General features: G+C 46.4%; 2 protein-coding genes across 2 annotated transcripts in view; both read left to right on the forward strand.

The window, feature by feature from the left end:
* mrpl2 (mitochondrial ribosomal protein L2) overlaps positions 1-5694 on the forward strand; it is a 26149-nt gene extending 20455 nt beyond the window's left edge. Inside the window, exons 2-5 of the mRNA XM_048596607.1 lie at positions 275-408; positions 686-796; positions 1256-1446; positions 5436-5694. Of these exons, the coding sequence (XP_048452564.1) occupies positions 275-408; positions 686-796; positions 1256-1446; positions 5436-5648 (649 nt within the window). The 3' untranslated portion in view covers positions 5649-5694. The remainder of the gene's footprint in view (positions 1-274; positions 409-685; positions 797-1255; positions 1447-5435) is intronic.
* Positions 122-13420, forward strand: part of polh (polymerase (DNA directed), eta) — a 27177-nt gene continuing 13878 nt past the window's right edge. The window contains exon 1 of the mRNA XM_048596999.1: positions 122-126. The gene's annotated coding sequence lies outside the window, so the exon portion shown is untranslated. The remainder of the gene's footprint in view (positions 127-13420) is intronic.

A 13420-nucleotide genomic window follows, 5' to 3' on the forward strand; every position in this document is an offset into this window, starting at 1 on the left:
GGTGGCCGGGGGGGTGGTGGGGGGTGCGGGTGGGGGGGGGGGGACCCGGGGCGGTGGGTGTGAGTCCCCATTGAGGGGGGAGGTGAAACCCCGGGCAGTGGATGTGAGATCCCATTTGGTGGGGTGGTGGGTCTGTGATCCTGGGCAGTGGATGTGAGATCCCATGGTGGGGAGGTGCGGTCTGTGACCCCGGGCGGTGGGTGCAAGATCCCATTGAGTTGGGGGGGGTGGTGTCTGTGACCCCGGGCGGTGGGGTGGGTGTGAGCACATTAAGATTGCTTTCCCACTGCAGGTCTGCTGATATTGCGCTGCTCGCTGGGGGAAGCAGGAAGCGGTGGATCATTGCAACAGAAAACATGGAGCCCGGTGACGTTGTCAAAACATCGGGGCAGATTGGCCGGATGGCAGGTAAGGTTCCGCAGGGACTTCTCTGTTTAATCAAAACCCTCTGACAGCCTGTAGGGCAGGGGGAGGGAGAGGGTGTGTGAGGGTGACTGTCCCATCTTCCACAATAACACTTGGATCCTTGTCTGACAGGAATCGATTCACTGTCGTGGCCCAGGATTGAGTGAGGGTGAGGGCGGGGAGTGATGGTATGGGAGGGAGTGCTCCTGGTTCTGGTCCATAGTCGGACACATGGATCTGCTGCTGACTAACACTCTCACTTTCCCAATTTCTTTCCCAGTGTCTGCCAATGAGGGAGATGCCTATCCACTCGGAGCACTTCCTGTGGGAACACTGCTGAATAGTTTGGAGTTGTATCCAGGGAAAGGAGCCCTGTACATCCGAGCTGCAGGTCAGTGACACCCCCTCCGCACCCGCCCCCACCCCCCGCTTCTCTGTATCCGAGCTGCAGGTCAGTGACTCCCACTCTGTATCCGAGCTGCAGGTCAGTGACTCCCACTCTGTATCCGAGCTGCAACTCAGTGAGCCCCACTCTGTATCCGAGCTGCAACTCAGTGAGCCCCCTCTATATTTGAGCTGCAGATAGACAAAGTAAAAGGTTTAAAATTCATATACTGTGTGCAGGAGAGCTCTTACAGCCAACACGTAGAAAATCCAACGAGAGAGGGGGTTGTGCTGGACATGGTTTCAAGAAAGGAATCTGAGCAAACGACAGGCATGACAATTGGGGAGCATTTCCGTAACAGTGACCATAATGCAGTGAGTTTTAAGGTAATCATAGAGAAGAACAAAGATGAACCAGAAATACAGGTTCTGAATAGTTGGAAGGATGGTTTGAATTTGATAACAGACGATCCAGCCAGAGTGGACTCAGAGCAGCTCCTTGCAGGGAAATGCACATCAGAGCAGCGGGAGATATTTGAAAGGGTAATTGTGAGGGTGCAGGGCCAACATGTTCCTGCAAAAGTGAAGGGTGGGACCAACCAGTCCAGAGAACTCGGAGTGTCAGAGGACGTTCAGGATCGGATACTGAGAGATAAAGTATCGTAAATGCCAAACTTTCCAAATAGCAGGTGTTCCAGAGGACTCTGGGAAATACCAAGGTTTCTTAAGACACTCGCAGAGTGAAGAGGGGGCATAGAAACCAACCCCAGCAGGTGAGATTAAAATCCAAAGGGATTTTATAGGTATATTAGGGGCAGTGGGGGGGAATGGGGAGGGGCCATTGGGACCAAAGTGGCATTCTGTGTTTGGAGCCAAAGACAGAGCTGAGGTTATAAATGAGTACTTTGTAAATGCATTTGCTGTAGACAAAGTTCTAGACAAGTTTTAGGAATCAGGGATGGGGGGGAATTCACATTGAGAGAGAAGGGACTGGCAGTTTAACAGGAGTGGAAGTGGACAAACCCTCAGGCCACAGGAGATGTAGCCTAGGCCTCTGTGGGAGGTATAGGAAGGAAACTGCAGGGACTCTGACAGAAATTTCAAATCCTATCTGGCCACAGAACGGGTGCCAGAGGATTGGAGGACGTCTCCTGTGGAATCATTATTCCAGAAGGATAATGAGGGTAACCAGGCAACTACAGGCCATAGCGTCTAATATCAATGGCAGGGAAACTATTGGGAACAAATCTGAAGGACAAAATTAATCTTCACATTGGAGAGGCAGGGATTAATCAAGGATAGTTAGCAAGGCTTTGTAAGGGAGAGATCATCTCTAACAAATTCTAAGCTTTTGAGGAAGTGACTAGGTGTGTAGATGAAAGTTGTGCAGTGGATGTAGTTTACATGGATTTCAGTAAGACATCTCACCAGATCTCCAAAGAGAGACTGGTTAAGAAGCGAAGGGTCCATGGGGTCCAGGGCAATTTGGCAAATTGCATCCAAAATTGGCTTTGTGGCAGGAAGCAGAGAGTGATGGTGGAAGCCAGTGTCCAATAGTGTACCATAAGGTTCAGTGCTGGGTCCTTTCCTGTTTGTTGTCCACGTTAACAATCTAGACACGAATGTAGGAGATGACGTGAAAATGGGTAGTGCGCTAAATAGCGAGAAGGGTAGCCTTAGACTACAGGATGATGTAGATGGGCTGAACAGTGGCAAGTGGCTTTTAATCCTGAAAAGTGTCAGATGATTCATTGGGAAAGATGCAAGGCAAGAGAGTACACAGTGAATGGAGGGCCCGAGCAAGCAAGTTTAGAGATAGGAGATAGAGGGTGGTGGTAGAAGGCTGTTTGTGTGACTGGAGCCCCGTATGCATGGTGTCCTACAGGGATCAGTGCTGGGTCGATGGGAGTGTGCTTGTGGGATTTGGCGGGAATGGGGGGCTGCAGTGTGAATAAGTCAGTTTGCAGATGAAACAGAGATTGACTGTGAGGGAGAGGTTACTGCCCTCAGTGAAAGAGCTGCTGATCAGAGAGCCATGTCCCTTATTGCAGCCTGTGACATTATGGATTTTCACAGAGTAGCTTCTCTCTCTCCCTCTCCCCCCCGACCTTTCTCTGTCTACCTCCCCCCCCCCCACAACAAGCTCTCCACACCCCTCCTACCTCATTCTCTCTCTGTGTCACTCCATGTCTCATTCTCACTCACTCCATGTCCGTCTCTCCCTCTAACACCTAAATACATTAAAGGGAAGAGGTTAACCAGGGAAAGAGTAGAGCTCACTAGGGACCAAAGGGGCAACTTGTGTGTGAAGCCGCTCTGGAAAAGGAGAATGTAGGTATGGAACCTGGGAAAAGGGACTGTGAGGAACTTGCACAGTTTGATGTAGGAAATGGGGAGGGGTTGGAGGCTCTGTCAGGCTTAAAAACAGACAAATCCCCTGGTCTGGATGAATTGCATCCCAGGCTGCTGTGGGAGGTGAGGCAGGAAATTGCAAGGGCTCTGACACACATTGTTAATTTCTCTCTGGCCACAGGGGAAGTGCCAGAGGACTGGAGGATGGGTAATGTGGTTCCACCTTTTTAAGAGGAATGGTAGAGATGAACCAGGAAATTACAGACTGGGTGGGTCTCATGTCAGTGGTAGGGAAACTATTGGCAAAAAATCTGAAGGAGCAAATTAATACCCACTTGGAAAGGCATGGGTTAATTAGGGATAGCGAGTACGGCTTTGTCAGAGGGAGGTCATGCCTAACAAATTTGTTAGAATTTTTTTGAAAATGTGATCAAGTCCATGATTGAGGAAAGTTCAGTTGTTGTCATTTATATGGATTTTAACAAAGCTTTTGACAAGGTCCCACATGGGAGACTGACTGAGATGGTTAAAGTGCGTGGAATTGTGGAAAATGTAGTGAGATGGATCAGGAACTGGGTCTGGACTGGACACAGGATAATGGGAGAAGGCTGTTTGAGGGATTGTAGGCTGGTGTCCCGCGGTGTACCACAGGCAACAGTACTGGGGCCCTTATTGTTATATATGTAAACGATATCGATGAAAGTGTGGAGGGAAATAAAACAAATTTGCAGACAACATCAAGGTTGATAGAGTGGTTAATGGTGATGATGGTTGTAGGTTAGAGGAAGATATGGATGGGTTGGTCAGATGGTAAGTGTGAGGTGATGCACTTTGGAAGAAGAAACAAGATGGGGACGTAATTAACGAATGGCAGGACACTGGGCAGCTTGGAGGCTCAGAGGGGTAATTATTCACTGATCCCTGAAGTTGTTAGAGCACGTGAACAGGATAGTTAAGGGGGTATATGGGACACTTACTTTCATTAATCACGCCATAGAGGATAAGAGCGAGGAGATAATGTTGCAGTTGTACAGGGTGTTGCTCAGGCTGCAGCTGGGGTTTTCTGAATTTCTGGTCAACCTCACTGCAGGAAGCCTGTGATAGCACTGAGGGGGTACAGAGGAGGTTCACCAGGATGTTGCCTGGGATTGAGAAATTAAGCGATAAAGAGAGACTGGATTGGCTTGGATTATTTTCTTTAGAGCAGAGCAGACATGATTGTGGTGTATAAGATGATGAAGGGTATGGACAGGGTGAATACAGAGCAGCTGTTCCCCTTGGTTTCGGGGTCAGTCACAAGAGGGTATAGTGTTAGGGTAAGGGGCAAGAGATTCAGATGGGATTTGGGAAAAAATTCTTCACTCAGCAGGTGGTGGGAATCTGGAATGCACTGCCTGGGAAGGTAGTAGAGGCTGGAAACTTTACAACCTTTAAAACATATTTGGATGAGCACTTGAAATATCATATCTTTCAAGGATATGGGACAAGTGCAGGGAATTGGGGTCAGTGCACTTTTAATGGTGTAGACATGTATGAATCTATGAAATGCTCCCTCTCACTCTATCCGTGCCTTGCTCCTTCTCCTGTTTTCCAGCAATCCCTGCCACCTTCACTGTCTCTCGCACCCCTGCTCTCTGACTCTCTCTCGCCTTCACTCTCTGATACTCTCTCTCTCTCCCACGCCCCTTCTGTCTGATCCTCTCTCTCTCCCTCTCACACCCCGATCTCTGATTCTCTCTCTCCCTCTCTTGCCCTCACTCTCTGACCCTCACTCTCTGACCCTCTCTCTCTCCCCCTCACACCCCTGATCTCTGACTCTTTCTCTCCCTCACTCTGTGACACTGACTCTCTCTCTTGCCCTCACTCTTTGACACTAACTGTGTGTGTCTATCTCTCGCCCTCACTGTCTGACGCTGACTCTCTCTCTCATGCCCTCACTCTCTGACACTCTCTCATTGACTCTCTGACACTGACTCTCTCTCTCGTCCTCACTTTCTGACACTGACTGACTCTCTCTCTCTCTCTCTCTCTCGCCTTCACTCTCTGACACTGACTCTCTTTCTCTCGCCCTCACTTTCTGACACTGACTCTCTCTCTCTCTTGCCCTCACTTTCTGACACTGACTCTCTCTCTCTCTTGCCCTCACTCTCTGACTCTCTCTCTCTCGTGCCCTCACTCTCTGACTCTCTCTCACTCACTCTCTGACACACTGTATCTCTCACTCATTCTCTGACACCATCTCTCGCTCTCCCTCGCTCCCTAACACAGTCCTCTCTCTCTCCCTCCCACCTCAGGTTCTCGAGACGTGTGTAGCGACTGTTGGCCGTGTGTCTAATGTTGACCATAACAAGCAAGTGATTGGTAAAGCTGGTCGCAATCGCTGGCTGGGTATCCGGCCCTCGAGTGGCCTGTGGCAGAGGAAGGGTGGCTGGGCTGGTCGGAAGATTCGGCCACTACCACCCATGAAGAGTTATGTAAACCTGCCATCGCGAGGGACTCTGAGCTGAATGGTTAATCAAGGGCAGATCCTGTACATTAAAGATCTTACTCAGACTGCACTGCTTCCACAACCATATTCTTCCTTTTGGAGTTTTTTTTATTCACTCATGGGACATGTGTGTTGCTGGCTGGGTCAGCATTTATTGCCCCATCATTAGTTGCTCTTGAGAAGGTGGGGCTGAGCTGCCTTCTTGTACCACTACAGTCCATGTGCTGTGGGTTGACCCACAATGCCATTAGGGAGGGAATTCTGGGATTTTGACCCAGCGACAGTGAAGGAACGGCGATATATTTCCAAGTCAGGATGGTGAGTGGCTTGGAGGGGAACTTGGAGGGGGTGGTGTATCTGCTGCCCTTGGGAAGGTGCTGTCTAAGGTGATGTGGTGAGCTGTTATCCCTGTGATAATCCAGCCCCATTCCCCATCAGCCGCACCTTTATCAGTGTTTTGATTTAATTGGCAAATTGGTTCCCTTTGGTGCTGCCATACAGAATAAAAAAGACTCATTCAAAAGACGCAGTTTATTAATAACATAAATCATCTTAAAACAAGTGGCAAAACTGATGAATGTTTGAGCTGGAATCCAGAATGAGAACTATATCCCCTTTCAATTTCAAAACCGACACATTACCTAAGAGAACAAAAATTCTGTAGAGATGATATTTTGAAAAGGGAAAATTAAAATACCCTATTGGCTAATGATCTAACATCCAAGAATCAAATTGGATCCACACTCCCGCTGCGCTGGGTTTCTCATTGACGATCCTGAATTGCTGGAGACCCGTGGGTGAACAAGGTTCCGTTTTGGATAGAAATCCAGCTCGATACATCACTGTTCAGTTTCCCCGTGATTAAAATGTAGTCAGCAATCCTGAGGTAGAGAAACTGCAGCAAGTTCCATGTACTTCACAGAACAGAGTGAGAAACAGACATCCCTACGTTTGTGAAACATAATATGGTTTATAGAAATGATTTAGACTTGTATGTCAGTAAGTTCAGATGATACAAAAATTGGCCGGGTGGTAAATAGTGAGGAGGATCCCGTTAGATTACAGGAGAATATAGACAGGCTGGACAGATGGGCTGATCAGTGACACATAGAATTCTGTCTAGCTAAAGGTGAGGTGATGCACCAGGGAAGGACAAACAAGGCCTGGGAATAAGTGGTGAGCAGTAGGACCCTGGGAATCCCCAAGGATCAGAGGGACCTCGGTGTGTATGGAGACCGGTCTCTTTAGGTAGTGGGACGGGTGGATAAAGTGGTTTAGAAGGCGGATGGGACACTTGTCTTTACGAGCTGAGGCATAGAGTTTAAGAGCAGGGAGGTTATACTGAATCTGTATAAAACATTGGTTAGGTCACAGTGAGAGTATTGTGTGCAGTTCTGGAATCCACATTATAGGAGGGATGTGATAGCACCAGAGAGGGTACAGGGGGAGATTTACCAGGATGTTGCTTGGGTCGGAGAGTTTCAGTTATGGAGAGAGATTGGATAGACTGGGGGTGTTTTCCTTAGAGCAGAGGAGACTGGAGGAGGGGACATTGAGATGTTTAAAACTGAGGGGCATAGACAGGAAGGAACTTTTCTCTTTGGTGGAGGGATCAATGACCAGGGGACAGAGATTTAAAGTAAGGAGCAGGAGGTTTAGAGGAAATCTGAGGAAAGACTTTTTCTCCCAGAGGGTGGTGGGAATCTGAAACTCCCTGCCTGTAAGGGTGGGAGATGCAGAAACCTTCGTCATATTGAAGGAGGATTTAGATGTCCACTTGCAATGCCAAAGCAGACAAGGCTACAGGCCAGGTGTTTGAAAATGAGATTAAACTAGGCAGGTGGTTATTATGACCTGCTCAGCCTTGATGGGCTGAAGGGCCTCTTTCAGCACTGTAGAGCTCTACAACTCTCACTATTCCCAGAGTTGTCATAAATATGAAAATGCAACTGAACTAGCCTAATTGTTCAATTCAGCCTAAAAGAATCTGCACATCAGGTTTCTTCATGAGCAAGCAAAGGACCTGTATTCAAGCTGCTTTAACCAGTGGTAAGAGGAAACATAGATACACAGACAAACAGGGACACAGAGAGACAAGACACAGTGGATGGGGAATGAACATAAACATCAGTGAAGCACAGTCCTGTTACCAGCCTGGATTGCAGGTGTCAGTGAGATAGTTTGCTTCTGTTCCTTTCACGTTGACAAAGACACAATCTTGTGGATCCAGTGGGTCTCAATCTTTCATTCACTTCGTGAGGATTTGCCTTCTGTGTCTCTGGAGCTGATTTTTTTCACCTTTGCCTTTCAACAAGAGAATTTGCAGAGAGAGAGCAATTTACAGGGAAATGATGAGTGGCAGTAGCTACTAGGAGATTTTCTGTTACTTCACCCAGGAGGAGGAGGAGGGAGGGGGGAGAGGGTGCGGGGAGAGTGAGATGTTTTCTCCTTCACAGGCTGGAGGTTTCTGCTGGATTGTCCAAACGCAAAGCTAGACACTTGCCCAAGAACTAATCAAGAGGTGGTTCTGAGGAAGGGACACTCAACCTGAAACATTAACTCTTGATTTCACTCCACAGATGCAGCCAGATCTGTAGGGCTTTTCCAAAAATTTCTGTTTTTGTCACTAATCAATATGTTCTTACTCTGCTGAGTAACCTTGAACATACACAACTAGTCCCGGCTGAAAAATAATGTCTCTGGGTAGTCCAGATATTGGGGATATTGGGAGTGGGACATTGAATTCCACTGGCAGGGCATGTAGGAAAACAGAAAACACAGACAGGGGTTTTACACAGACCGAGCCTTCAGAGAGACGTTGTATCGCTCGGTAAACCATATCACACGTGTCAGGTGGGAGGAAAACCTCAGCTTTTCATCAGAACAGCAGCTTTGATCCCTGCAGCAGTTTGTGAAAACCATTTGGCCGAGCATGGAGGAATATTTAAAAATCTCACTGGCAAAAATGAAAGACTGAGCAGATAAGCATTCAGCAACGAGTATGCTGGAAGTGAGAGATGAAGTAATGGTATCGCTGCCTTTACAGGGTGACTGATAGTGAGATTCAGTGGGGACCATATAAAGGAGGGTGGAGAATTAGTAAAGTGACTGCCTGAGAAATACTCCCGATTGTGGGAAGCGGAATCGGTTCTATCACATAAACATGCTGGAAAGGTATCATTGTAGGAAAGAGGAGGAGGAGGAACAAGTCTGTCAGCTGCTATGAGAAGGTAGAAACAATAAGAGTGAGGTGGAAGGACAGATAATTCTCAGTGTGAACCTCCTACAATTTGACTGACTAACAGAGAGATTGGGACACTGTGTTCTCACAAGGACTATGGGAGGATCTGGTAAGAATATTTAGGGCATTTAAGGAAAGTTATAGATACAGCTGGATGTACAACATTCACTAGAAAGATATGGATATAGGAGAGTCAGAGCTGAGAAAGCAGCATCCTTATTGGTTGTACTCAGAGAAAGAACTTGAGGGGAACCAAATGTAAGATGAGATTTGAACATGTGGCAACCTAAAAATCATGAAGCAGAGGTTATTTATGAAGAAATCACTGGACCCAAAACATTAACTGTGTTTTCTCTCCACTGAATTTTTCCAGCAATTTCAGTTTTTGTTTCTGTTTGCCAGCTTCTGCCGTTCTTTTTTATTATTCTACTGGCACCAGGTCTTTCCAAACAAGAAGGGAAATTATGGATCAACATGACAAAACACCATGTAGATGTGTGGGTTACGTTAGGCTGAGGAACTCCTGTCTACTCCCTCACCATCACCATGTGTTGCCGGAGGTCCTATTGCACACTTCCCCACTTGAGCCTTGCCATCCCAGCACTGACACACAACACACACTGAGCATGTGCTCTGTGTGTCCACATTAATGGTAGCAGGTTCTCTGTCAGGCTCAATATGGGCCAATGCTAAGGTTTGCTGCGATATCCAGCGTTTCCTCAAGAAGACTTTCTCAGCCTGTATCTGTATCTGTATTGGTACCTTCCGAGGGTCCAGTATCTGTAATGGATCACCCACACAGTTGCCCTTGAGAAGGTGGGGTTGAGCTGCCTTCTTGAACCACTGCAGTCCATGTGCTGTAGGTAGACTCACAATGCTGTTAGGGAGGGAATTCCAGGAATTTGACCCAGCGATAGTGAAGGAATCTAAGGATTCCTGGAAGATTACTACCAGTACATCCATAAAATCATAGAAACATACAGCACAGAAACAGACCCTTTCGTCCAACCGATCTGAACCCCTAGGTCTCTATGTTCTACAACACTACCCAGGGCCCTACTATTAATTCTATAAGCCCGGCCCTTGTTTGTTTTGCCAAAATGCAATGCCTCACATATATCCAGATTAAACTCTATCTGCCTCTCCTCAGCCCATTGACCCAATTGATCAAAATTGCTCTGTAATCTTAGATAACCCTCTTCACTGTCAACTATACCATCAATTTTGATGTCATCTGCAAACTTCCCAACCATACCTCCTATATTCTCATACAAATAATTTATATAAATGATAAACAAAAGTGGACCCTGTGGAACAGACCTACAGTCTGAAAAACAACCCACCACCACCATCTTCTGTCTCATACTGTAAAACTAATTTTGTACCTAATTAACAAGCTCACCCTGAATCCAATGTGATCTAACTTTACTAATGAGAGTGGCACAATGACTCAGTGGTAAGCACGACTGCCTCACAGCACCAGGGACCTGCATTTGATTCCACCGTCTGTGTAAAGTTTGCATATTCTCCCTGTGTCTGCATAGGTGCACATTTACCCAGAAAATTTAGTTTCTCCCTTTTTGTTCGTTTTTTTGGTTGTCTTTTGTTGTTTGTTTAAAATATTCCCAATCCTCTGGATCACCACTAATGTTTGCTAAATTGTAATTTTTTCTTTCAATTTTTGCTATCCTTAACTTCTCTAGTAACCTCCTTCCCAGAATCCTTCTTCCTCACTGGGTTATATCTTTGCTGTGAATCATAAACTATTAAACATCTGCCATTTTTCCTCAAACATCTTTCAAGCTAAACACTTCCTTAGTCCACTCCAGTCAGCTCTGCCCTCATTCCTTTGTAATTACCTTTATTTAAGCTGAGCACAATTGTTTCTAACCCAAGATCCTCCCTCTCCAACTGAATGCTAAACTCTGTCATGTTCTGGTTAATGTTCCTGAGGGGAAATTTTACTCCGACATTATTAAACCTGCCTCATTACACATCACAAGATCCAAAATAGTCTGATCCATAACGTATTGTTCTAGGAAACCGTCCCAAATAACACAATGGATTCTTCCTTGGGGATTCCTCTGCCAACATGACTATCTCAATCTAGATGAAGACTAAAGACACCCAGGATTAATGTACTGCCTTTGTAACATGCCCTCATTACCTGCTGATTTATTCTCTGTCCCGCTGTATATTATGGGGCCTAAAGACTACTCCTACTAGTGTCTTCTTTCCCGTTATATTTCTTACCTCCACCCATATGCATTCTACGTCTTCTGATTAAAGATAATTTCTTGCGATTGTGCTTATTCCATTCTGTACCAACAGTGCTAACCGACCCCCACTTTCTTTCCTGCCTCTTTTGAAAAGTCATATGCTGCTGAATATTTAGTTCCCAGCTTTGATCCCCTTACAAAGAACATAGAATAGTACAGCACAGTATAGGCCCTTCGGCTCACGATGTTCTGCCAATCTATTATCCTACTAAGATCAATCTACCCTGCATACCCTACATTTTACTATCCTCCATGTGCCTATCTAAGACTCGCTTAAAAGTCTCTAAAGTATCTGCCTCCACTACCACTGCAGGCAGCGCATTCCACACACCCACCACTCTCTGTGTGAAGAACCCACCTCTGACATCTCCCCTATACCTTCCTCCAATCACCTTAAAATTATGCCCCCTCATAATAGCCATTTCCGCTCTGGGAAAAAGTCTCTGACTATCCACTCTATCTATGCCTCTTTTCATCTTGTATACCTCTATCAAGTCACCTCTCATCCTTCTTCACTCCAATGAAACCTTCCCTCAACCTTTCCTCATAAGACCTGCCCTCCAGTCCAGGCAGCATCCTGGTAAATCTCCTCTGCACCCTCCCTAAAGCTTCCACATCTTTCCTTTAATGAGGTGACCAGAACTGAACACAATATTCCAAGTGTGGTCTAACCAGGGTTTTATAGAGCTGCAGCATAACCTCATGGCTCTTAAACACAATTCCCCTGCCAATGAAAGCCAACACACCATATGCCTTCTTTACAACCCTACCAACTTGGGTGGCAACTTTGAGGGATCTATGGACGTGGATCCCAAGATCCCTCTGTTCCTCCTCACTGCCGAGAATCCTGCCATTAACCCTGTATTCTGCATTCAAATTCCACCTTCCAAAATGAATCACTTCACACTTTTCTGGGTTGAATTCCATCTGCCACTTCTTTGCCCAGCTCTGCATCCTGTCAATGTCCTGTTGCAACCTACAACAGCCCTCCACGCTGTCCACAACTCCACCAACCTTCGTGTCATCGACAAACTTACTAAACCACCCTTCCACTTCCTCATCCCAGTCATTTATAAAGATCACAAACAGCAGAGGTCCCAGAACAGATCCCTGCAGAACACCACTGGTCACCGAGCTCCAGACTGAATACTTTCCATCTACTACCACCCTCTGCCTTCTATTGGACAGCCAATTCTGTATCCAGACAAATTTCCCTGAATCCCATGCCTCCTTACTTTCTGAATGAGCCTACCATGTGGAACCTTATCAAATGCCTTGCTAAAATCCATTTACACCACATCCACTGCTCTACCTTCAACAATGTGTTTTGTCACACCCTCAAAAAATTCAATAAGGCTTGTGAGGCATGACCTGCCCCTCACAAAGCCATGCTGACTACTTCTGATCAAACTGTGCTTTTCCAAATAATCATAAATACTATCTCTCAGAATCCTCTCCAATAATTTGCCCACCACAGAAGTAAGACTGACTGGTCTAGAATTCCCAGGATTATCCCTATTCCCTTTCTTGAACAAGGGAATGACATTTGCCACCCTCCGATCTTCTGGTACTACTCCAGTGTACAGTGAGGACGCAAAGATCAGTGCCAAAGGGGTAGCAATCTCTTCCCTCGCTTCCCGTAGAAACCTTGGGTATATCCCGTCCGGCCCAGGGGACTTATCTATCCTCATGTTTTTCAAAATTTCCAGCACATCCTCCTTCCTAACATCAACCTGTTCGAGCATATCAACCTGTTTCACGCTGTCCTCACAAACATCAAGGTCCCTCTCACTGGTGAATACTGAAGCAAAGTATTCATTAAGGACCTCCCCTACCTCCTCTGATTCCACACACAAGTTCCCTCCACTATCCCTGATTGGCCCTACCCTCACTCTGGCCATCCTCCTGTTCCTCACATAAGTATAGAACGCCCTGGGGTTTTCCTTGATCCTACCCGCCAAGGTTTTCTCATACCCCCTTCTCGCTCTCCTAAGTCCATTCTTCAGTTCCTTCCTGGCTACCTTGTAGACCTCTAGAGCCCTGTCCGATCCTTGGTTCCTCAACCTTAAGTAAGCTTCCTTCTTTATCTGCCAGGAGTCTGCCCATTTGGCCAACTTGTTAATGTCCCTGTGAAGTCACTCAGCATCATCCGCATCATCATATTCACTATTCTCTCTGGCTTAGTATTGTTTGCAAATTCAAAGATTCTTCCTTCAACACCCATTTCAAATTTGTTTATATAATGTAGAAAAAGGGTCCCAACACTGATCC

The sequence above is a fragment of the Rhincodon typus genome, chromosome 5 (genome assembly GCF_021869965.1).
Source record: "Rhincodon typus isolate 14 chromosome 5, sRhiTyp1.1, whole genome shotgun sequence".
NCBI classification, from domain to species: domain Eukaryota; kingdom Metazoa; phylum Chordata; class Chondrichthyes; order Orectolobiformes; family Rhincodontidae; genus Rhincodon; species Rhincodon typus.